This window comes from Gekko japonicus, unplaced genomic scaffold (assembly GCF_001447785.1).
Source record: "Gekko japonicus isolate JY-2015 unplaced genomic scaffold, Gekko_japonicus_V1.1 scaffold3950, whole genome shotgun sequence".
Classification (NCBI taxonomy): Eukaryota; Metazoa; Chordata; class Lepidosauria; order Squamata; family Gekkonidae; genus Gekko; species Gekko japonicus.
Window position 1 is genome coordinate 15,645 of NW_015176091.1, and position 21,925 is coordinate 37,569.

At 51.4% G+C, this 21,925-nt stretch overlaps 1 protein-coding gene across 1 annotated transcript in view; it reads right to left on the reverse strand.

Moving 5' to 3' along the window:
* LOC107123495 (rho guanine nucleotide exchange factor 1-like) overlaps nucleotides 1-21,925 on the reverse strand; it is a 65,587-nt gene that overhangs the window by 7,277 nt on the left and 36,385 nt on the right. Inside the window, exons 8-18 of the mRNA XM_015426747.1 lie at nucleotides 21,017-21,157; nucleotides 18,545-18,574; nucleotides 13,965-14,067; nucleotides 9,868-9,895; nucleotides 8,368-8,517; nucleotides 8,171-8,273; nucleotides 7,710-7,721; nucleotides 6,755-6,943; nucleotides 4,507-4,691; nucleotides 3,767-3,913; nucleotides 1,713-1,795 (exon numbers count right to left, since the gene is read on the reverse strand). Of these exons, the coding sequence (XP_015282233.1) occupies nucleotides 1,713-1,795; nucleotides 3,767-3,913; nucleotides 4,507-4,691; nucleotides 6,755-6,943; nucleotides 7,710-7,721; nucleotides 8,171-8,273; nucleotides 8,368-8,517; nucleotides 9,868-9,895; nucleotides 13,965-14,067; nucleotides 18,545-18,574; nucleotides 21,017-21,157 (1,171 nt within the window). The remainder of the gene's footprint in view (nucleotides 1-1,712; nucleotides 1,796-3,766; nucleotides 3,914-4,506; nucleotides 4,692-6,754; nucleotides 6,944-7,709; nucleotides 7,722-8,170; nucleotides 8,274-8,367; nucleotides 8,518-9,867; nucleotides 9,896-13,964; nucleotides 14,068-18,544; nucleotides 18,575-21,016; nucleotides 21,158-21,925) is intronic.

The following is a 21,925-nucleotide window of genomic DNA, read 5'->3' on the forward strand; positions in this document are numbered from 1 at the left end:
TCCTGCCAACCTAGCAGTTCGAAAGCAAGAAATTGCAAGTAGATAAATAGGTACCACTTCGGTGGGAAGGGAACAGCGTTCCGTGCGCCTTGGTGTTTAGTCATGCCGGCCACATGACCACGGAAACGTCTTCGGACAGCACTACGTCTCTAGTTCCAGCTCCTGCCAACCTAGCAGTTTGAAAGCAAGAAATTGCAAGTAGATAAATAGGGACCACTTCGGTGGGAAGGGAACAGCGTTCCGTGCGCCTTGGTGTTTAGTCATGCCGGCCACATGACCACGGAAACGTCTTCGGACAGCACTGGCTCTTCGGCCTGGAAACGGAGATGAGCACCGCAACCCTAGAGTCGGACTGGCTTTTGAGCAAGGGAGACCTTTACCTTTACTATTATGCCAAAAAAGTCTCCAAAGACCAGAAGTTTATTTCTCCGATATTTCCGTTTACTGGAAGAAATTCAAACGCCATCGACATAACGGACCATGCACATTATCTCGTTTCGTGTATAACTTTTTCAAGGTGAGTAGCTGTCAGCTACGCTGCCATGAGTGTGGAGATGTTTTCTAATTGCTTTGCATTCCTTCCCATGCGCTTAATTGCGTCAGAGCTGTAACGCTTATCTTTGATGTTGTACTGGTGGAGAATGTGGTGTCTATCGTCCGTGGGAGCTTCTCCGTTCCCAGCTTCGCAACTGTTAGAGAGTCCAGCAGTCTCCCGCGGGCGGGAGCACACCTAATTGGTGATTGCTGGGGGGGGGGCGCATACGAATGCCCTATATCCTATTATGTGCATAGATATCTCGCCATTCCTAACAGTGTTCATGTTATCGCATCCAACGTTCCCTCTAAGCTGTGGACTCTTGTGAGCAAAAATTCTACTTTGTGAGCTGCTGGCATTAAAGTTGTGAGCGAGCGATTTGGCTGCTGGATAAACTAGTTTGCTCTGGAGCCGTCCTTCCTGAGCCAAGACAGAAAATGTGTGAGCCAGAGGCTCAAAAACTGTGAGCCAGCTCACACTAACTCAGCTTAGAGGGAACACTGATCGCCTCTATGGCTTTTCAATAAAAGTAAAACCTTCCTGGAAGCGTGTACTTCATTGCTTAGCTGCGGGTCCTGACAGTAGCGTTGAAATACAATATTAATCCATTTGACAAACTCTCCAGGGGTCTCTCATAGTGACACTAATGGTTTTGAGGACTGTCACTATGAGACACTATGAAAAAGTTATACACGAAACGAGATAACAGGCAGGATCCGTTGTGTTGATGGCGTTTGAATTTCTTCCAGTAAACTGAAATATTGGGAAAAGAAATCTCTGGTCTTTGGAGACCTTTTTGGCGTAATACATCACGGCTGTTTGCTTCATTCCAAACTTCCATCCCGTGATCTCTCTCTTTGTTTTGCACCACCAGGAGTCTGTCAGTTCTAACGAGCAGAGAGTTTCTGTTCCACAGATCTAGGATTAGGATGCAGCCATTAATAAAGACTTAGTCTTTGGTCTAGCTTCCTTTTGTTAAGTGCTCAGACCTTAGCATATGCCTGTCCCCGTAATCCATAAACTACCTTGTAAATTGGGCTAGTTTTATCACCCCAACCTGGGGCTGCCAGGTCCCCCCCCCATCCCTTCCCCCGGACTACCCCTCCCTGCTCTCCGATTCACGCTCTAAACGCCTTCCCTTTGCCGTCCCCCAAAACGGAGAGCGCACGCTTCTTACCCGAGCCAGCAGGGTGTCCCCAATCTCTGAAACCAGAGAGTTGTTTTCCTCCCTGAGTTTCTTCAGCCTTTCTAGGAACAGTTCTGAGGACAGACAGACACAGAGAGATAAAGCGAGACCGCCCAAGTTGATGGCCATCCTGAGGCCCCATCAATATCGTGTGTGTACACAGCTCAAAAGATGGGGAAGACAATGGATACATTTGAGGTTGTCAACTGCCTGGAGAAAAATGGAATGTTCGTTGCCTCTATGTCCTGAAAAGCTGAAAACAGAGCCAGTTTGGTGTAGTGGTTAAGTGTGCGGACTCTAATCTGGGAGAACCGGGTTTGATTCCCCACTCCTCCACTTGCACCTGCTGGTGTGACCTTGGGTCAGTCACAAGCTCTGGCGCAGCTGTTCCTGAAAGAGCAGTTTGTGTAAAAGTTCTCTCAGCTCCACCCACCTTACAGGCAATGTTCCCTCTAAGCTGTGGAGTCTTGTGAGCAAAAATTCTACTTTGTGAGCTACTGGCATTAAAGTGGTGAGCGAGTGATTTGGCTACTGCATAAATTAGTTTGCTCTGGAGCCATCCTTCCTGAGCTGAGACAAAAATGTGTGAGCCAGAGGCTAAAAAACTGTGAGCTAGCTCACACTAACTCAGCTTAGAGGGAACACTGCTCACAGGGTGTCTGTTGTGGGGAGGGGAAGGGAAAGGAGTTTGTAAGCCGCTCTGAGACTCCAAGTGAAGGGTGGGGTATAAATCCAATCTCTTCTTCTTCTTCCTGTTTTCACATTGGACATTCTTCTCCGGGCCCGTTGGCAACCCTAGATACACTAACAGGCCCTAGGGTAAGGAGGCATGGGGGGCACTTAGAGCTCGGGGGTTTGGGGAGGGGAGCCCTCTGAGGGGTCATAATGCCAGAGTCCACCTTCCACGGCAGCACTTTTCGCCAGGGGAACGGATATCCATCGTCTGGAGACCAGCTGCAATTACTGGAGATCTCCAGCCACCGCCTGAAGGTTGGAAACCTTAAGTACACTGGAGCCAGAGAAACACCATTTTGGGCCCTAGCTGTGTAGCTGTCTGTTGCTTACGTAAGCCAACACAGTTGAGTAACTCCATAAAGAACCCTTTCTGTCCATGCCTTATTTGGGAATCCAAGATGGGCTGCTAGACCCCCGATCCCTGTACACACACACACACCGCCAAAACAAAGGCTCTTTGAGAACGCCCTGGAAGTCAGAAAGGCCTTTCTTAGAGGACTCAGGGCTCTTTTTGGGGAAACGACGACTGAGGGATGATATGATAGAGGTTTACAAAATTATGCATGGGGTAGAGCAGGTAGAGAAAGAAGTGCTTTTCTCCCTTTCTCGCAATACAAGAACTGGTGCGCACCCAATGAAATTAAGGAGCAGTGGGCTTAGAACAGATCGAAGGAAGTCCTTCTTCACCCAAAGAGTAATGAACGTGTGGAATTCACTGCAACGAAGTGGGGGCGGCTACAAGAATAGAAAGCTTCAAGAGGGGATTGGAGAACCATGTGGAGCAGAGGTCCATCAGTAGCTATTAGCCACAAGGTACAGATGGAACACTCCGTCTGGGTCAGTGGTGCTCTGTCTTCTTAGTGCTTGGGGGGGCCACAGTGGGAGGGCTTCTGGAGTTCTGGTCACGCTAGGGGACTTCCCAATGGTCCCTGGGTTTTGGCCACTGTGTGACACAGAGTGTTGGACTGGATGGGCCGTTGGCCTGATCCAGCACGGCTTCTCTTATGTTCTTATGATCCACGGTCTGCTATGAAATCTACACCCAGGAAATTTTGTCAGTCTCTTCAGGTCCTAATGGATTCAAACCTAATGATTGAAATGGCTCAAGTGTTGAATTGTTTTTATCTTGATGTAATTTATGACCGTTGTACATCGCTCAGAGTCCTGAATATTCAGGGACGGAGTGATCCACAAATCAAAATGATAAATAAATGACACCGGCGATTATTAATACAGAACCATCATTCCAGACCAATAAACCTGAAGCCCATGGGTTTGGGGGGGGGCTTCCCCACTGCCCCCGCTCTTACTGTGTTCATCGACCAAGTCTTCTAAGCTGGGGAAGATGTTTTCCAGGTCAGTGGCCCCAAAGAAGCCTTCGGTCAGCAGAGGTTGGTAGAAGACCTCCAGCAGCACCCGCAGCATTCGCACGTGGGCATGCTCTGTGATGAACAACTCTGGAGGTGGAGGGAGAGCAGGAGGAAGGTTAGAGCAAGGCTATACTTCTATACTGCCTATATCAGGGCTCCCCGGCACGGTGCCCGCCAACAACTTTCCTAGAGACCTTACAAGTGTTTCTAGACAAAGGGTACTGGACCAGGTGGGGCTTTTCCCAGCAAAGCTTCTCACTCGCCATTGAAAGTCTGATTGGCTTTGCCGATTTTTAAAAACGTTGCTTTGGCAGCAACTGCCACCACAGCCCTCTCTGGCTCCAACTCCTGTGGCAGCCATTTTGTGGTTGGCTCCAACTCCTGCGGCAGCCATTTTGTGGCTGGCTCCAACTCCTGCGGCAGCCATTTTGTGACTGGCTCCAACTCCTGCGGCAGCCATTTGGTGGCTGCGCCCAACACACGCTGTGTCAACATTCCCAGTAACAGTGCCTCCCGCTGAGAAGGGGACAGCCCTCCTCTGTAGCTCAGAAGGAAATAATTCAACTCTGCCTCAGAGATGACGAATTCCCCTTCCCTTGCCTTTAACTGTTACATTTCCCATACTCCCGTATAATTCTGAGGAGAAGTACCCCCTCCGGGATCCGGGGCACCTCACGTACCGTTGATCACCTCTTGCCGCTTCACTTCACTTTTCTTCAGCCTGAGGAGGGTATCGGGGCCGACGAGCTCCCGCCAGTTCGGCGGTTCGAGCTCCAGTTCCGAAACACGCGGCTCATTCTCCTCAGACTGGGGAAGCAGAAAGGACGGCGGGGGCTCCCCTCCCCCAGCCCCTCCTGGTTCCAAACTACGTGAGTCAAAAAAAGAGATAAAAAGACATGCAAAGATAATTAGGACCGGCCTACACAAACATAAAGCCAGGTTAAATATCGAGGCCCCATCCCGGAGCCCTGACATCTGCCGCTGACACAAAACTACACTTCCCTGAGAGAAGCCACAACTGTCAAATCTGGACAACGCCCGTTTAAAATCTGTGGTGAGGATCTACCCCGGGTTTCCAAAATGGCTGCTGTAGAACTCCCAAAGATTCCCTTTAACAAAAGGCTACGAAACAGACAGTCGGAAGTGTACCGCATAGAGTTCCAAAACGGACCCTTCTTTTGTCCCTCGCGCATCCAACTCTTATAAATTTGCGTTTCTTGGGAAATTCAAAAATTGTCGGCAGTGAGAGTAAAGTGTTTTTGATGCAGCCCTTTCCCGTTTCTGTTGCCCAAAGCAACTGGTGGTAATATTTTCAGTGGATATGTTCCATTTAAACGGCTTTTCCATTTTTAGGTAAAGGTAAAGATTCCCTTGCTCGAAAGCCAGTCGAATCCGACTCTAGGGTTGCGGTGCTCATCTCCGTTTCAAAGCCGAAGAGCCAGCGCTGTCTGAAGACATTTCCATGGTCATGTGGCCGGCATGACTAACGTCATTTTTACTTATGACTAATTATCCCAGAAGGAACTTAATAGGGTTCACTACAAGATATGGTCAATGTTTGAAACTTCGCTCCATGAATATGCCAAGATTGTTAAACAGAGCTTCCATGGAGATTGGCAGTATACCCTCAGAGTAATAGACGCTGGGAACATACACGGGCAGGCAGTTAACTTTCCTGGCAAACAGAGCACTGGATTTGGCTGGATCCAGCAATGCAGTTCTAACAAGGTATCCTTACTGCTGTTATGTTTATTTGAACAAGGGGGTGTTATTGTAGTGTAAATGCTAAAAGAACCGGCGGTCGCTTATTGCATTTTGCCCTGGGCAGCTTGAAAAAAAAAGTGTGGATTATTCGTGGAACTATTTCTATCCTCCAAAGCAGGGAAAAAAATTGGTTGCCTAGAGTGACTTTTTTGCAATGGCTGTAGCCTCTACCCTTGCTTAGTCCCAGTGAAGAGATGTGAGTAGTTTAATTCCCACAAAAGGGACTTGGAAGACTGTAATGCCATAGTTAACTACGTCACAGCCTCCAACGGGCAGCCCTGTGCTGTTTGTAAAGGGTTAAAAACAGTCACACGAAGCGGCTCCTGGTTTTTGGCCAGTGTGTGACACAGAGTATCGAACCGAATGGGTCACTGGCCCGATCCAACATGGCTTCTCTTCTGCCTTCATGACTTACACTGAATCACACCATCAGTCCATCAAAGTTAGTATTTTCTACTCAGACTGGCAGCGGCTCTCCTGGGTCTCAGGCTGAGGCCTTTCTCGTCACCTACCGCCTGATCCGACTGAACCCGAGACGTTCTGCATGCCAAGCAGAGGCTCTCCGGGGTCTTAAGCAGAGCCAGGGCTCTTTTTGTAGAAAAAGCCCAGCAGGAACTCATTAGGATAATAGGCCACACCCAACAGCAGGAACTCATTAGCATATTGGGCCACACCCCTGACAGCACAGCTCATTAGCACATTAGGCCGCACCCCCATGTTACCAGAAGTGTGGTTATCCAGCCACACCCACCTTTTGCTTCTTATTCTGTTTACCTTGTTTGTTGTCAAAACCCAGGGCCTTTTTTTGTAGCAGGAACTCCCTTGCATGTTAGGCCGCACACCCCTCATGTAGCCAATCCTAATGAGTTTCTGCTGTTGGGTGTGGCCTATTATACTAATGAGTTCCTGCTGGGCGTGGCCAACTTGGGAGCCAGCCGGAACTCCGTTCCTGTGCGATCCTGCCCCAAAAATAACCCTGGGAGATTTTCACATCACCTACCGCCTGGTCCATAACTGGGGATGTTGAGAATTAAACCTGGGGCCTTCTGCACGCCAGGCAGATGCTCTGCCACTGAGCCACAGCCCCTCCCTTAAAGCATTTGCAGCGCCCCAGTTGGAACTTCTTTTCAGAGGGGGCATCACAGGTCCCCCCCCTTCACCTACTTGCGGCTCCCCTGCTTGTGCCGAGCCTGATCTAGGGACGGCATCTTCTCCAGCTCCTTGGCCCGAGCAGCAGCCTCGATGTCCACATCGCTCCGGGAGCGCGGCTGCTTGCCCTTGGCAGAGCCCCGCTGGGACCGCTTCCGCTCGCAAACCCGTAGGCTCTCCGAGCGGCCCAGCTTTGACGTCAGCCTGGCGGGGGAGGAAGGGGGGGCCGGGCCGGGCCACAGACAGGACAGGGGACGCAGACCGACCAGAGGCAAGGGGCCAGCGGAGGGAAGGTGGGGTCGGACGAAACCACAGGGAGCGATGGGATGAGCCACAGAAACGTGGGAAGGGGCCACAGATCAACCACGAGAGACACAGAGGTGGGGCAAAGCACCACCGTTTACGTTTGCAGCAGGGACCAAGAGGAAAAGAGGTGTTTGTGCGTGCACAGGGGAGGGGGGAATCACGACAAATGAGAGTGAGAGCGGAGCAAACACCCAACGGGAGGTAAGACGTTAGCACGTGCAGTGGTGGGAAGGAGAAAAAAAGAAGAAAAGAGGGGAAAAGATGTGAGAACCCATAACCAGAGAGAGATATCCATGCACTAGAACAGGTGAGGGGGCATTGGGGGTCAGGCCGAATCCCTCATGCAGGCCATGCAGGGGCGTGAGAGACACCCAGAGAAGAGCCATCACCCAGGGAACAGAGGCAAAAGCGTCACTGATTCCCAGGAGGGCTGACCCCGCCCCCAAGGCATTGCAATAAACAGGAGAACCTGCAGGGGGCAGCAAATAACTCCAGTTCACCCCTCTGCACACCTCAAGGGATGGGGAACCGAGCCCGACGTGAAATGGGGGGCACAGTTTCATGAGCCGGTTGCGGCGGGGGGGGGGATACTTAACTCGGTTTACGTGTCTCTCCCTGAGGAAGAAATTCATGCAAAGGGTGAGGGGGTGGGGTAGCCACCAACCTTTTTCGCCTTCTAGAAGGAAAACAGCAGAACAGAGAAGGGTGATTCGGTTAGCGTGCCGGGAGAAAAGGAAAGGGGAGCGCGTGAGGAGGGGGTCGCTATTGTCGTACAAGCTACGGAAGCCGAGAAAAGCTCCCTTCCACTTCAAACGCACACGCCGGAAGTGAAAAGAGGGAAGAACGGAGGACTCTAAAATAGGGGAGAAAAGCCAGATTGTTTCCTAAGTGTAAAAAGGCTGGAAGTTTCTTCCAACCGGGTGCAAGTCACAAGGGCTTATCTTCTTACTGCAGACCATCCATCCACCCATTGGCTCTGCTCGCGCAGCGTATCGTACAGATTTCCAATCCACGCCTCAATGTGCTTTCCAGAAGTGGGAAGGGCGGAGTGCATTCACCTGAACCCCGCTCCCATTCCCCTCCCGCCGGCCCCCTAATGGGCCCAGCATCCCCCCCTCCACTCACCTTTCATTTTCGGCCCCATCATCCGTCAGGGGCTGTTCCCCAGCGACGGGCTGCTCGATTACCGGGGAGTCCCCTGAATCCGCTTGGGCCTGACTGTCCGGTCCTACAGGGAACGACAGAAGCGTCAGTGGACAGGAAGAGGAATTTCACCCCGTCTTCCTTCGCGTTTCGGCCTCCTGGTTCCTCCTGTCTCTCACCCTGTTCCCCGTCGTTGCTCTCTCCGGCCGGGGGGTGAACGCTGACAGACACGCCCGAAGGGTCTGACACAGATGAGGCCCCCTTGCCACGCCCTGAAATCCCCTCGGCAACCTTGGCCCCTTTCCTGTCCAATGCGGGCGTCTTCTCACCTGCTAGAGGTACAAGTTGTAGAAGGGAACGAAAGTCAGGAGAGAGAGAGAGAGAGAGAACGAGGGTTCATAACCCCCCTCCGCCAATATTTTCCCAATGCACGGTCCTCTCGCCCCTCCCCGCAGCATCTCAGGGCTCCGCTCCCATCTCGAGGGGTTATGCACAGATTAAGGTTCGCGCCGTCATGTCTGACTCGAGGCGGTGGTTTCGTTTACTCCTAGGTAGACCTGGTATCCTCCCTCCGAACAGCGGTCGGAGTTAATTCTGCAGAGGTAATTGAGAATCTGCCCTGATCTCGTCAGATCTCGGAAGCTAAGCAGGGTCGGCCCTAGCTGGTGCTCAGACAGGAGACTATCAAGGAAGGACGGAGGCGCTATGCAGAGGCAGGCAATGGCAGAGCACCTCTGCTTGTCTGTTGCCTTGAAAACCCATCAGGGTTGCCGTCAGTTGGTTTCGACCTCACAGCACTTTCCCCCACCAACTGAGAATCTTTTGTTGTTGTTCAGTCGAGCAGTCGAGTCCGACTCTTCGCGACTCCATGGACCAGATCACACCAGGCCTTCCGGTCTTCCGCCGTCCTCTGAAGTTGGCTTAACTTCATGTTCGTTGCATCTATGACACTGTCTAACCATCTCATCCTTTGCCATCGTTCCCGTCTTCTTTGACATTCAATCTTTCCCAGCATCAGGGTCTTCTCCAGTGAGGGCTCCCTTCTCATTGGGTGGCCAAAGTATTTGAGCTTCAGTTTCATTATCTGGCCTTCCAGGGAACAGTCAGGGTTGATTTCTAAGTGCAGCACAGGATTTTTTAAAAAAAAAATTTTTTAAGGAGGGGAAAAAATCTGCAACCGGATAACTCAAATTTTGTGCTGGCAAAAGAATCTGTTGTATTTTGCCGGCTTCTGCTAGCCAGTGGCCTACACCAAGCAAGGATACCTTGACTCTTGACCACTGGATGGGGTTGGTTCCAGATATTCTTGGCTTCCCATACCAGGAGACCCCCTTAACGGCCAGGAGGGCTGGAGGTACAGTGTGTAAGGTGAAATGGGTGGGGGGACACCAGAAGAACCTTCTAAAGCAGGGATCCCCAACCAATGTTCCCTCTAAGCTCCACAGTGTTTTGAGCAAAAATTCTACCTCGTGAGCAAAAAAAAAGCTAGTAGCATTAAAGTTGCGAGCGAGTCTACATTTGACTATTGTGTAAATTAAGTTTTTTAGATGATTATTTCCATAACCTTGTAAAAATGTCAGAATGAATTAGAAAGCTCCCCGGATTTGCATAGGCTCAAGGCTCACAGCTCTATTCGGTCGCAGAGATGAACAATTCTGGACAGTGCGTAGTCTCCAAACCGGAGTTCGCGCAGCCTGTAGCAGGGTCCTGAAACAGGGAGCCAGAACGCAGCAGGCGGAAAAGATTGCCCTGCTGACTGGGAAAGAGCAGAAGTCCAGGATCCTCGTACTGATGCTAGGCTTGCACTCTAAGGGCTACATGCTGCAAGCTGCGCATAGAGGTGGAATTGCACATCTCTAAGTATGCGCAATTCTAGCTAACTCACAGCCGCATAGAGCTGAAACTGTGCCTCTCTAAGTATGTGCAATTCTAGCTAACTCACAGCTCTGAAGCACCTGGTTCATGCGCCGCTCTCTGGATTGCGAAACACTGGCTGGACGTTTTCAAGCTCATAAGGACCAGAAACTTGGTATTTCAAAACCAAAATCCGACCACCTCAGGAAATTTCGTTTTCTGCACCCAGCCCCTAATACCAAGGCTTAGCAGGACTGCAGATACAAAGCCAGATGAATAGAGAGGGAAAGGGGCAGGACCAAATTAAGTCACCCCCCCAGGGGAAAAAAACCCACAAGCGCATAATTTGTGCATACGCCCTCGGAGAAAAGGATACAGCCCCGGAGTCCTACCCACACTGCCAAATGTCGAGACAACAGACAGTTCTCCTGGGACACACAGACAGACGGACACGCAACAAACAGCCATGACATGCCGAGAAATCTGTCCGACAACGCGGAGGGTGTGATCGACTCGTATCGGGCGCACTGTGTGATATGGATTAGTAGATGATTACCAGACAGAGGGCGACGTTATGTAAAAACTACGGACACAAAAGTTAGCGCCTCGGGTTATGAAAACAGGATGTATTAGTTTGAGGCGGCTCCCCCAACAGGCGGAAGGAGCCATGTGACATCACATTTGGGAGTGCCATGCATTATCGGGGGGGATCGGTTTCGGGAAGGGGTTGCTGGTACCTTCACCCTCGGGTTTGGGTTGTCTGTAATCAGAATCTACGACAAAACGCAGGAAGAGAAAGAAAAAAATAGCTGGAGGAGGAGGAAAACTGGATGGGAATGGACAAATGTGTCAATCAATCCCTTCCCAGGAAAAAGTAGGCCCGTGTCAAGTGAAAGCGAGAAACGTACCAGATGTACCACTCCACTGGTCTGCTGGCTGCAGGTCGGGCCAGTGTCTTTTTGTAGCAGGAACTCCTTTGCATATTAGGTGACACCCCCCCTAATATGCAAAGGAGTTCCTGCTACAAAAAGACACTGGCCCGACCTGCAGCCAGCAGACCAGTGGAGTGGTACATCTGGTACGTTTCTCGCTTTCACTTGACACGGGCCTACTTTTTCCTGGGAAGGGATTGATTGACACATTTGTCCATTCCCATCCAGTTTTCCTCCTCCTCCAGCTATTTTTTTCTTTCTCTTCCTGCGTTTTGTCGTAGATTCTGATTACAGACAACCCAAACCCGAGGGTGAAGGTACCAGCAACCCCTTCCCGAAACCGATCCCCCCCGATAATGCATGGCACTCCCAAATGTGATGTCACATGGCTCCTTCCGCCTGTTGGGGGAGCCGCCTCAAACTAATACATCCTGTTTTCATAACCCGAGGCGCTAACTTTTGTGTCCGTAGTTTTTACATAACGTCGCCCTCTGTCTGGTAATCATCTACTAATCCATATCACACAGTGCGCCCGATACGAGTCGATCACACCCTCCGCGTTGTCGGACAGATTTCTCGGCATGTCATGGCTGTTTGTTGCGTGTCCGTCTGTCTGTGTGTCCCAGGAGAACTGTCTGTTGTCTCGACATTTGGCAGTGTGGGTAGGACTCCGGGGCTGTATCCTTTTCTCCGAGGGCGTATGCACAAATTATGCGCTTGTGGGTTTTTTTCCCCTGGGGGGGTGACTTAATTTGGTCCTGCCCCTTTCCCTCTCTATTCATCTGGCTTTGTATCTGCAGTCCCGCTAAGCCTTGGTATTAGGGGCCGGGTGCAGAAAACAAAATTTCCTGAGGTGGTCAGATTTTGGTTTTGAAATACCAAGTTTCTGGTCCTTATGAGCTTGAAAACGTCCAGCCAGTGTTTCGCAGTCCAGAGAGCGGCGCATGAACCAGGTGCTTCAGAGCTGTGAGTTAGCTAGAATTGCGCATACTTAGAGATGTGCAATTCCACCTCTATGCGCAGCTTGCAGCATGTAGCCCTTAGAGTGCAAGCCTAGCATCAGTACGAGGATCCTGGACTTCTGCTCTTTCCCAGTCAGCAGGGCAATCTTTTCCGCCTGCTGCGTTCTGGCTCCCTGCTTCGGGACCCTGCTACAGGCTGCGCGAACTCCGGTTTGGAGACTACGCACTGTCCAGAATTGTTCATCTCTGCGACCGAATAGAGCTGCCCTCCCACTCTTGCCCCCCAAGCACCAGGAATACAGAGCATCACTGCCTCAGACAGAGACGTCCATCTATACCTTGTGGCTAACAGCAACTGATGGTCCTCTGCCCCATATGTTAGCAATGGGGTGTGTGTCTAATATTACTGGCCTACCTGGCCCAGGCTAAGCCGATCTTGTCAGATCTCAGAAGCTAAGCAGGGTCAGCCCTGGTTAGTACTTGGATGGGAGACCACCAAGGAAGGCCAAAGTAGGCAGGCGATGACTAACCACCTCCGAACGTCGCCTGCCTTAAGAACCCTACGGAGTCGCCATAAGTCGACTGCAACTAAGTCAGCATTTTCCACCACCACTATTCTTGCAGACTTGGAGAGGGGCCATGGCTCAGTGGCAGAGCATCTGCTTGGCATGCAGAAGGTCCCAGGTTCAATTCCCCTTGTCTCCAGTTAAAGGGGACCAAGCAGCAGGTGATGTGAAAGACCTCCCCCTGAGACCCTGGAGAGCTGCTGCCAGTCTGAGTAGACAATACTGATTTTGCCAGGTCAAATGTCTGATCTAGCGTAAGTCAGAAGAACTCGATTCAAGTCCAGTAGCGCTTTTCAGACCAACAAGATTTGGGGGGGCAATGCTCCCTCTAAGCTGTGGAGTCCTGTGAGCAAAAATTCTACTTTGAGAGCTACTGGCATTCAAGTTGTGAGCGAGCGATTTGGCTACTGTATAAATTAGTTTGCCCTGGAGCCATCCTATCTTAGCTAAGACAAAAATGTATGAACATAAGAACATAAGACGCCAATGTTGGATCAGGCCAAAGGCCCATCCAGTCCCACACTCTGTGTCTCACAGTGGCCAGAAATACCAGTGCCATCAGGAGGTCCACCAGTGGGGCCAGGACATTAGAAGCCCTCCCACTGTTGACCCCCCCCAAGCACCAAAAAGACAGAACATCACCTGCCCCAGAGCCCCTATCTATGCCTTGTGGCTAATAGCCACTGATGGACCTCTGCTCCATATGCTTATCTAATTCCCTCCATATGCTTATCTAATTCCCTTTTGAAGCCGTCTATGCTTGTAGCCGCCACCACTTCCTGTGGCAGTGAAATCCATGTGTATGAACCAGAGGCTAAAAGACTGTGAGCTGGTTCACACTAACTCAGCTTAGAGGGAGCACTGTTTGGGGGGGTATGAACCTTCAAGGGTCAAAGCTCTCTTCGTTGGATCTGGTGAAGGGAGTTTTGATGAAGAGAGATCTGACGAAGGGAGAGCCAGCTTGGTGTAGTGGTTAAGAGCAGCAGACTCTAATCTGGGAGAACCGGGTTTGATTCCCCACTCCTCCACACGAAGCCAGCTGGGTGACCATGGGTCAGTCACCGTTCTCTTGGAGCTGTTCTCTCAGGGACAGTTCTCGAAAGAGTTCTCTCAGCCCCACCTACCTCACAGGGTGTCTGTTGTGGGAAGAGGAAGGGAAAGGAGATTGAAAGCCACTCCGAGACTCCTTCAGGTAGTGAAGGGCGGGGTATAAAACCAAACCTCCTTCTCTCGATGCCTCTGCCAGTCCGAATCCTTTCATTCTCAAAAAGTAACAGAAGCCGAGAGTTTCAGGAAGCCAGTTTTCACACCCAGTTCTCAGGAATACCTCATTTAAACTGGTGGAAAGAACGGGTGTTCCCCTATCCGCCTGGTTTCTTAAAAAATAACTGAAAATTACCACAGTGAAAATCAAGAGCGCACACACACACACCCCATGCCCACCCCCTCCTCCTTCGCTTACCTTCTTACGGAAGAAGTTGGGTTTAGATTTCTTGCTGTCGGCTCCCTTGGTCTTAACCCCCAGGTATTTCATGTATGTCACGATGGCCGTGAAAATGGCAGAGCTGAGGGGACAGAACACAAAGGGGAGATGGAGGGCAGCAGGGCTCTTTTTGTAGAAAAAGCCCAGCAGGAACTCATTAGCATAACAGGCCACACCCAACACCAGAAACTCATTAGCATATTAGGCCACACCCCTGATGCCAGAAGTGTGGTCATCCAGCCACACCCACTTTTTGCTTCTTATTCTGTTTACCTTGTTTGTTGTCAAAACCCAGGGCCTTTTTTTGTAGCAGGAACTCCTTTGCATGTTAGGCCACACACCCCTAATGTAGCCAATCCTAATGAGTTTCTGCTGTTGAGTGTGGCCTATTATGCTAATGAGTTCTTGCTAGGCGTGGCCAACTTGGGAGCCAGCCGGAACTCCGTTCCTGTGCGTTCCTGCCCAAAAATAGCCCTGGAGGGCAGCAAGGAGACGGCGGAAAATTCGAAGGGGCTTGGCGGAAGCGCGGCCTGCTTTCCGTTCCAGTGTGGACTCCAGTGACCTCCCAAAGGGTGATGTAAATAAAGGGGGGAAAGGTCTCCCCGTATTACGACTGGTCCTTCTCTGAAAGTTCCCGTCCGTCCGCAAGACACTGAACAGGCGAAGTTTGACAGAGGAAAAGCTCTGCTTCCTCGATGGCGGGAGAGCAGCACTCTGCGCATGCTCAGAGGAATTTGCAGAAGATTGGTCAGGATTCAGATGTCGTTACCACTGTCGATTGCAAAAAGAAAAAGAAAGAAAAGCCTAAAACTGTAATCCAAAAGTTTTAGTCAAATTACAGATATTACAAAAATAAGTCACAAGTTCTTTCGGAGCTGTTCTCTCAAGAGCAGTTTTCTCCAAGCTCTCCCTAGTCTCAACCCCACCTACCTCACAGGGTGTCTGTTGTGGGGAGAGGGAGGGAAAGGAGATTGTAAGCTGCTCTGAGACTCCTAATGAAGGGCAGGGTAAAAACCCAATCTCTTCTTCTTCTACAGACGTACCTTCCCCTAGTATTTATTTATTTATTGTATTTATTCTCCCTGTGTCCAGGCTCAGAGAGGGTAGCACCATAACAAAAAAAACCATTCTAAGGTGTAAGTACAATAAATATAATAAAACACCTAGTAATATATGATAAAACCCTAGTATTTATTTATTTATTTATTTTATTGGCTTGTATTTACTCTCCCTGTGTCCAGGCTCAGAGAGGGTAACACTGTAACAAAAAAACCATTCTAATGTGTAAGTACAATTAATATAATAAAACACCTAGTAATATATGATAAAACACATTATATTATAAATGAACACTATAATAAAAGATGGCGTGAAACTCAAGGGGGAGTGGTGTATAGTCTCTCTGGTCCAAAAGGGGAAGGAGAAATGGGAGGCCAAACTTTTCTAACAGAATGCGGGAAGGCACATATACTGGAAACTGAAGATTGTTATTTTGTGATGCACGGTTTTTAATATCTGCAATCTGATTAAAGATTTTGGATTATAATCTTCGCTTGTTTTTGTAATCGACAGTGATAACTCCCATACACAGAATTTTCTTCTTCTTTTTCACCTTTCTGGGTACCTAGCCTGCTCTTGGTTGGAATTTTCTCCCTCTGTTTTTCATTTGTTTTCGCAGGATGCAGGTATGGCTGGACTTGGGGAATTTTGCCCCTGAAGCAGAGACAGGAGGTCACTCGGTACTCGAGGCACTCTGTGCATGGTCAGAAGCACTCTCCCATTATGGCTTGACACTTTCCTGAGCTTCGGCTCAAATTAAGTCATGGCACTCGTCGTTTCATTCTCTCCCACCTCCCCCCCATCCCCGCCCACTTTCAAAACGTTTATGGCATCCCGTAAAAGCATTCCAAGTGGGCTTCCACCCTGCTTCAGTGTGGTTACTTAACGGTGCCATGGCAAGGGGGGGAGGGAATCTTTTCAGATCTCGGAAGCTAAGTGGGATCGGTATTCGGAAGGGAGACCAAGGCAGCGTCTGCAGAGGAAGGCAATGGCAAACCACCTCCAAGGCTCCCTCTAAACCGTAGAGTCCTGTGAGCAGAAATTCCACTTTGAGAGCTGCCGGCATTAAAGTTGTGAGCGGGCGATTTGGCTGCTGCATCGATCAGTTTGCCCTGGAGCCCTCCTCCCTGAGCTGAGACAAAAATGTGCGCCAGAGGCTAAACGTCTGCGAGCTGGCTCACACTAACTCAGCTTAGAGGAGACACCGACCCCCTCTGCTCCTCCCTTGCCTGGAAAGCCCCTTGCTGTGAAGCCCGACCTCATCACATCTCGGAAGCTAAGCAGGGCCAACCCTAGCAAGTACTTGGCAGGGAGACCATAGGAATACCAGGGCTGGGACACAGAGGTAGGCACATCAAACCGCCTCTCTGAAAATTTCAAAGACTCAGTACGGGTCGCCAGCAATGCCCCCTGTAAGCTGTGGAGTCTTGTGAGCAAAAATTCTACTTTGTGAGCTACCGGCATTCAAGCCGTGAGTGATCTGGCTGCTGCATAAATCAGTTTGCTCTGGAGCCCTCCTTCCTGAGCGAAGACAAAAAGGTGTGAACAGGAGGCTAACGGGAGCTGCAGTGGCTCAAGTGGTTGAGACGCTGAACTGCAGGCTGTGGAAGGTCGGTAGTTCAGCAGTTCAAGACCCGACTGTGCCGCATGACGGAGTGAGCTCCCGTCTCTAGTTCCAGCTCCTGCCAACCTAGCCGTTCGAAAGCAAGACATTGCAAGTAGATAAATAGGTACCGCTTCAGTGGGAAGGTAACAGTGTTCCGTGCGCCTCGGTGTTTAGTCATGCCGGCCACATGACCACGGAAACGTCTTCGGACAGCGCTGGCTCTTCGGCTTGGAAACGGAGATGAGCAACGCCACCCTAGAGTCGGATTCGACTGGCTTTCGAGCAAGGGAACTTTACCTAGGAGGCTAACAAATGGTGAGCTAGCTCACACAAACTCAGCTTAGAGGGAACTCTGGTTCTCACGATGTTTTCCCACCAGCACAGGTAAAAGAAACCTGGTGGTAATTCTGAGTAGGAAAGCTGTGTGAGGAACAGCTCTAAATAGTTGCTCCTCTTCCCCCCACCACTGGTCTCTCTCCTGAAATCACAGGATTTGCAGTCCCCTTCCGTTTCCTAAATATCATCAGGAAAACCGATCGTCAATCCACCCTATGATTCCCTTATCCAGCCCAGGTACCTCCAAGACAAGTCCCTGTTTTTTGATGTAGGTGGCTACCAATGTTCCCTCTAAGCTATGGAGTCTTGTGAGCAAAAATTGTGCTTTGTGAGCAACTGGCATTAAAGTTGCGAGCAAGTGATTTGGCTACTGCATAAATTAGTTTGCTCTGGAGCCCTCCTTCCTGAGCTAAGACAAAAATGTGTGGGCCGGAGGCTAAAAAACTGTGAGCTAGCTCACACCAACTCAGTTTAGAGGGAACACTGGTGGCTACCAATGCTCCCTCTAAGCTGTGGAGTCTCGTGAGCAAAAATTTTAGTTTGTGAGCTACTAGCATTCAAGTTGTGAGTGAGCAATTTGGCTACCGCATGAATTAGCTTGCTCTGGAGCCATCCTTCCTGAGCAAAGACAAAAATGTGTGAGCTGGAGGCTAAAAAACTGTGGGCTAGCTCACACTCACTCGGCTTAGAGGGAACACCGGCTCGGCAGAAGTCCCCGTGACTTCCAGACACACAAGCACACACAAATAATTTTTAAAAAGCCCCTTGCTGTGGTCAGCTTAAATCGATAGACGCACACCCGCACACATATTTGTCAATGGGGGGACATAGCCAATTCATTTAAAAGAATTCTGCACAAAGTAGGTTCCGGGAGAGACAGAAGAACTGCTCTCCCCGTGGGCTGACCCCACAACCACTGTGGATGGGGGAGAGGGGAAGCGGGGTCACATGAGGCTGCGCCCAACCACATGACACTCTGCCGCCTCCGGCATTTCCATTCACCCAAAACTGGCCGAGCTACGGAAACGATAAACACACATCCTGTCTCAACCCACAAATCCTCCCTCGGGAGAAAGAGAGGCCCGCCCCCTCGCAGCCCCAATGCACGCTGCACCCAGAGGAAGCAGCAAGGATCCTCTTCGCTCGGTTGTAGAGCTCTGCATGAAGAAGGTCTGAGCTTCGAATGCTGCCACGCCTGCTTCGAAAAGGACTGCAAACTAACAGAGCTGCGAAGGGCCTCTGCTTAGGTCTTGGGAGAGATTGTGCTAGTCGGAGTAAGCAGCCCAAGGCTAGAGAGACCCATGATGTGACTCTAAACACAGCAGCTTCTCAAAGATGCACGGAGGCATGCGTTTGTCAGGCTGCAAGGGTTAAAAAAAACCCCACCCTTCCCCCACTTCCGGAGCAGCGGCAGAGCTGAATTTGCAGAAAGCCACATCCGGCAGCAGTGTTTCCGCAGAGGCTGCAGTGCAGCACCGAAACCCCCTGTTTTATCCGCCCCCCGTCACACCCCGCAAGCCACCCCAGCACTCCTCAACCCTGCCCCTCCATTACGTACCTTTTCTCCTCGTCGGCAGAAATGGTGAGGCTGAAATTTCACAAGGGGGGGGGAGAGAGAGAGACAGAGAGAGAGAGATCACCAGCAAATCTCACGTTTGTGAATGGTTACATTTACACCAGCAGCGTGGCTAGCAGTTAGTGTCGGACTAGGCTCTGGGAGATGCAGGTTCAAATCCCGGTCTCTACCGTGGAACTCGCCGGGTGACCTTGGGCCAGTCGCACGCTCTCAGCCTAACCTACCTCGCAGGGTTGTTGTGAAGATAAAATGGGGAAGAGGAGAATGATGTAGGTGGGGCAGGAAGGAAGGAAGGAAGGAAGGAAGGAAGGAAGGAAGGAAGGAAGGAAGGAAGGAGAAGGAGAAGGAGAAGGAGAAGGAGGAGGAGGAGGAGGAGGAGGAGGAGGAGGAGAAGGAGGAGAAGAAGGAGGAGAAGAAGGAGAAGAAGAGGAGGAGGAGGAGATTAGTTTTAGACCCCGCCCTTCACTACCCAAGGGAGTATTAGAGCAGCTTACAAACTCCTTTCCCTTCCCCTCCCCACAACACACACCCTGTGAGGTAGGCGGGGCCGAGAGAGCTCTGACAGAAACTGCTCTTTTTCGAGAACAGCTGTGCCAGAACTACGGCTTGCCCAAGGTCATCCAGCCAGGTGCAAGTGGAGGAGTGGGGAACCAAACGCCGGTTCTCCCAGATTAGAGTCTGCGCACGTAACCAGTGCACCAAACTGGCTCTCCACCAAATAAAATATCGAGGAGCTCAGGGACGCCAGCACAGCTATTTCCGCCCCCAAGACCCAAATCTTCGCAACAACCCTGCAAGAGGAACCCGACTGCTGATGCAGGTCACCCCGCAGATTTCATGACTGAGCTAGACCTCGAACCCAGGATCCTCTGGTCCAAAGCCAACCCCCACCCTGGCAGCAGCTGCATCTCAGGCCCACCTCCGTCCCACCTGGCCGGCATCTCCACTCACCAATACTTCAGCCCCATCCTTGTTTAGTGAGACAGAGAGGCTCGAAAAGCGACTAAGCATGTTCTGCACTGAAAGATGTTACGAGACGCCTGGAGCAGAGACGTAGCGACCAGCGGTCCAAGCAAATGAAGAGGGGAACGGGGCAGGAGGGGAGGTTATAACACCCCCGGCAGGATGATGCAAGAGGAGGCAATCGTCTGGGAGGGGTGGAGGACAAGCCCCCCCCTCCTCCCCCCCTCCAGCTGTTTTCCATTATCTGGTAGAAACTTGGCAGCAAAGCAGGTGGGGAGGGGGGAGGGAGGCCACAGCCGGTCCCCTCCTAGGCCACGTCCCCCGGCTTCTCCGGGACCAGAGCCAGCGGCCGGTTCTTGGCTCGGATCCCGGTCCAGACTGGGACCCGCGCCAAGAAACAGAAGCTCAGCTCCTGGGAAAACGGGGAGGGGAGAGAGAGAGAGAGAGAAAGGCCACCCGGACGAAGACGCTGGCTGGTCCCGGAGGGGGACGCGTGGAAGGGGATGAAAAGGGAAAGCCAGAGAGGAAGCAAGATGGGAAGCGGGAAGGAAACGTTGGAGCAAGCAGGCGGGAAGAATAGAACAGTATGTGTGTGTGTGGGGGTTGATTCGTTTCCCCTCCCCCTCCTTATTCTCCCCCATTGGTATCATCCTGGAAGGGGGCAGAAGAGGGAGGGGACATTGATCTGGAGTTGGTCAGGAAGTCCCTTGCTCTGGTCCAGGGAGGAGGATGGGTGTGTCCAGGGGAGGGGCTGTAGCTCAGTGGTAGAGCATCTGCTTGGCCTGCAGAAGGTCCCATGTTCGATCCCCGGCATCTCCAGTTTAAAAGGGACAGGAAGTAGGTGATGGGAAAGACCTTCGCCTGAGACCCTGGAGAGCCATGAAATCGGGCTGTAGCTCAGTGGCAGAGCCTCTGCTTGGCATGCAGTAGGTCCCAGGTTCGATCCCCGGCATCACCAGTTGAAAGGACCAGGCAGGAGGGGATGGGAAAGACCTCCACCTGAGACCCTGGAGAGCCATGAAGTGGGGCTGTAGCTCAGTGGCAGAGCGTTTGTTTGGCAAGCAGAAGCCCACAGGTTCAATCCCAGGCATCTCCAGTTGGAAGGACCAGGCAGGAGGTGATGGGAAAGACCTCTGCCTGAGACCCTGGGGAGCCACAAAGTGAGGTTGTAGCTCATTGGCAGAGCCTCTGCTTGGCATGCAGAAGGGCCCAGGTTCAATCCCCGGCATCTCCAGTTAAAAGGACCAGGCAGTAGGGGATGGGAAAGACCTCTGCCTGAGTCCCTGGAGAGCCACTGCCAGTCAGAGTAGATAAGACTGACTTGGAATGGACTATTCAGTAGAAGGCAGCTTCATGCGTGTTCAGACATGTGTGTCTAAGGCCCAGGTTAGAGACCTGGCAGGAACCATTCACGGCCAGGGGAGAACTTGGATGGGCAGGTCCATCTACCAACCCGGGGGGGGGGGTGTTAATCAGACCCAGCAGACTCACTGCATCTCCTCCAGCTTGGCCAGCAGGGTCTCCGCCAGCTGCTTCTGCTTGGCCTCGCGGATCCATTTGTCTTTGGTCTGGTAACTTTCCAGTTCGCAGAGCTCTGGCTCGCCAGGGGTCATCCCCATCTTCCGTTTCTCCCTGTGGGGAAGAGAAGAAGAAGAAGAGATCGGATTTATACCCCCCCCTTCACTCGGAGTCTCGGAGCGGCTTACCAACTCCTTTCCCTTCCCCCTCTCCACAACAGACACACCTGTGAGGCAGGTGGGGCTGAGAGAGCTCTCTCGAGAACCGCCCTTGAGAGAACAGCTCTGAAAGAACTTGTGACTGACCCAAGGTCACACCAGTAGCTGCATGCGGAGGAGGAGTGGGGAAATCAAACCCAGTTCTCCCAGATTAGTCCGCTCTCTTAAACATTACATCAAACTGGCTGTCTGACCGTCAGTCTGCAACATTTCTGTCAGGAGAGCTGTTGAACAGGATGCCTTTTAGTCTCCACAGCCAGTCAGAGCTTGTGACTGACCCAAGGTCACCTAACTATACAACTCTGATCGTCAGTCTGCAACATTTCTGGCAGGAGAGCTGTTGAACGGGATGCCTTTTAGTCTCCACAGAACTTGTGACTGACCCAAGGTCACCCAGCTGGCTGCATGTGGAGGGGCCTGCAGTGAGATGCTCAAGAATGCTGGACGGCCCACCCTGAACGACAGCGTGCCGGTGCTTTCCTTCGGCAGGGACACCTGTTCAGGCCACCCCAAGCTTGCAACCCCAAAGCAGGCCCGTAGTTAGGATTTTTATGCCTTGTGGGGCAAAAACACTACTGGCGGTCCCGATGGGGTTGCCATTTTTTGGCCACGTGCCCTCTGCCGATCAGCTGAAGGGTCCTTTAAATCTTGCAGGAGGGCAGGG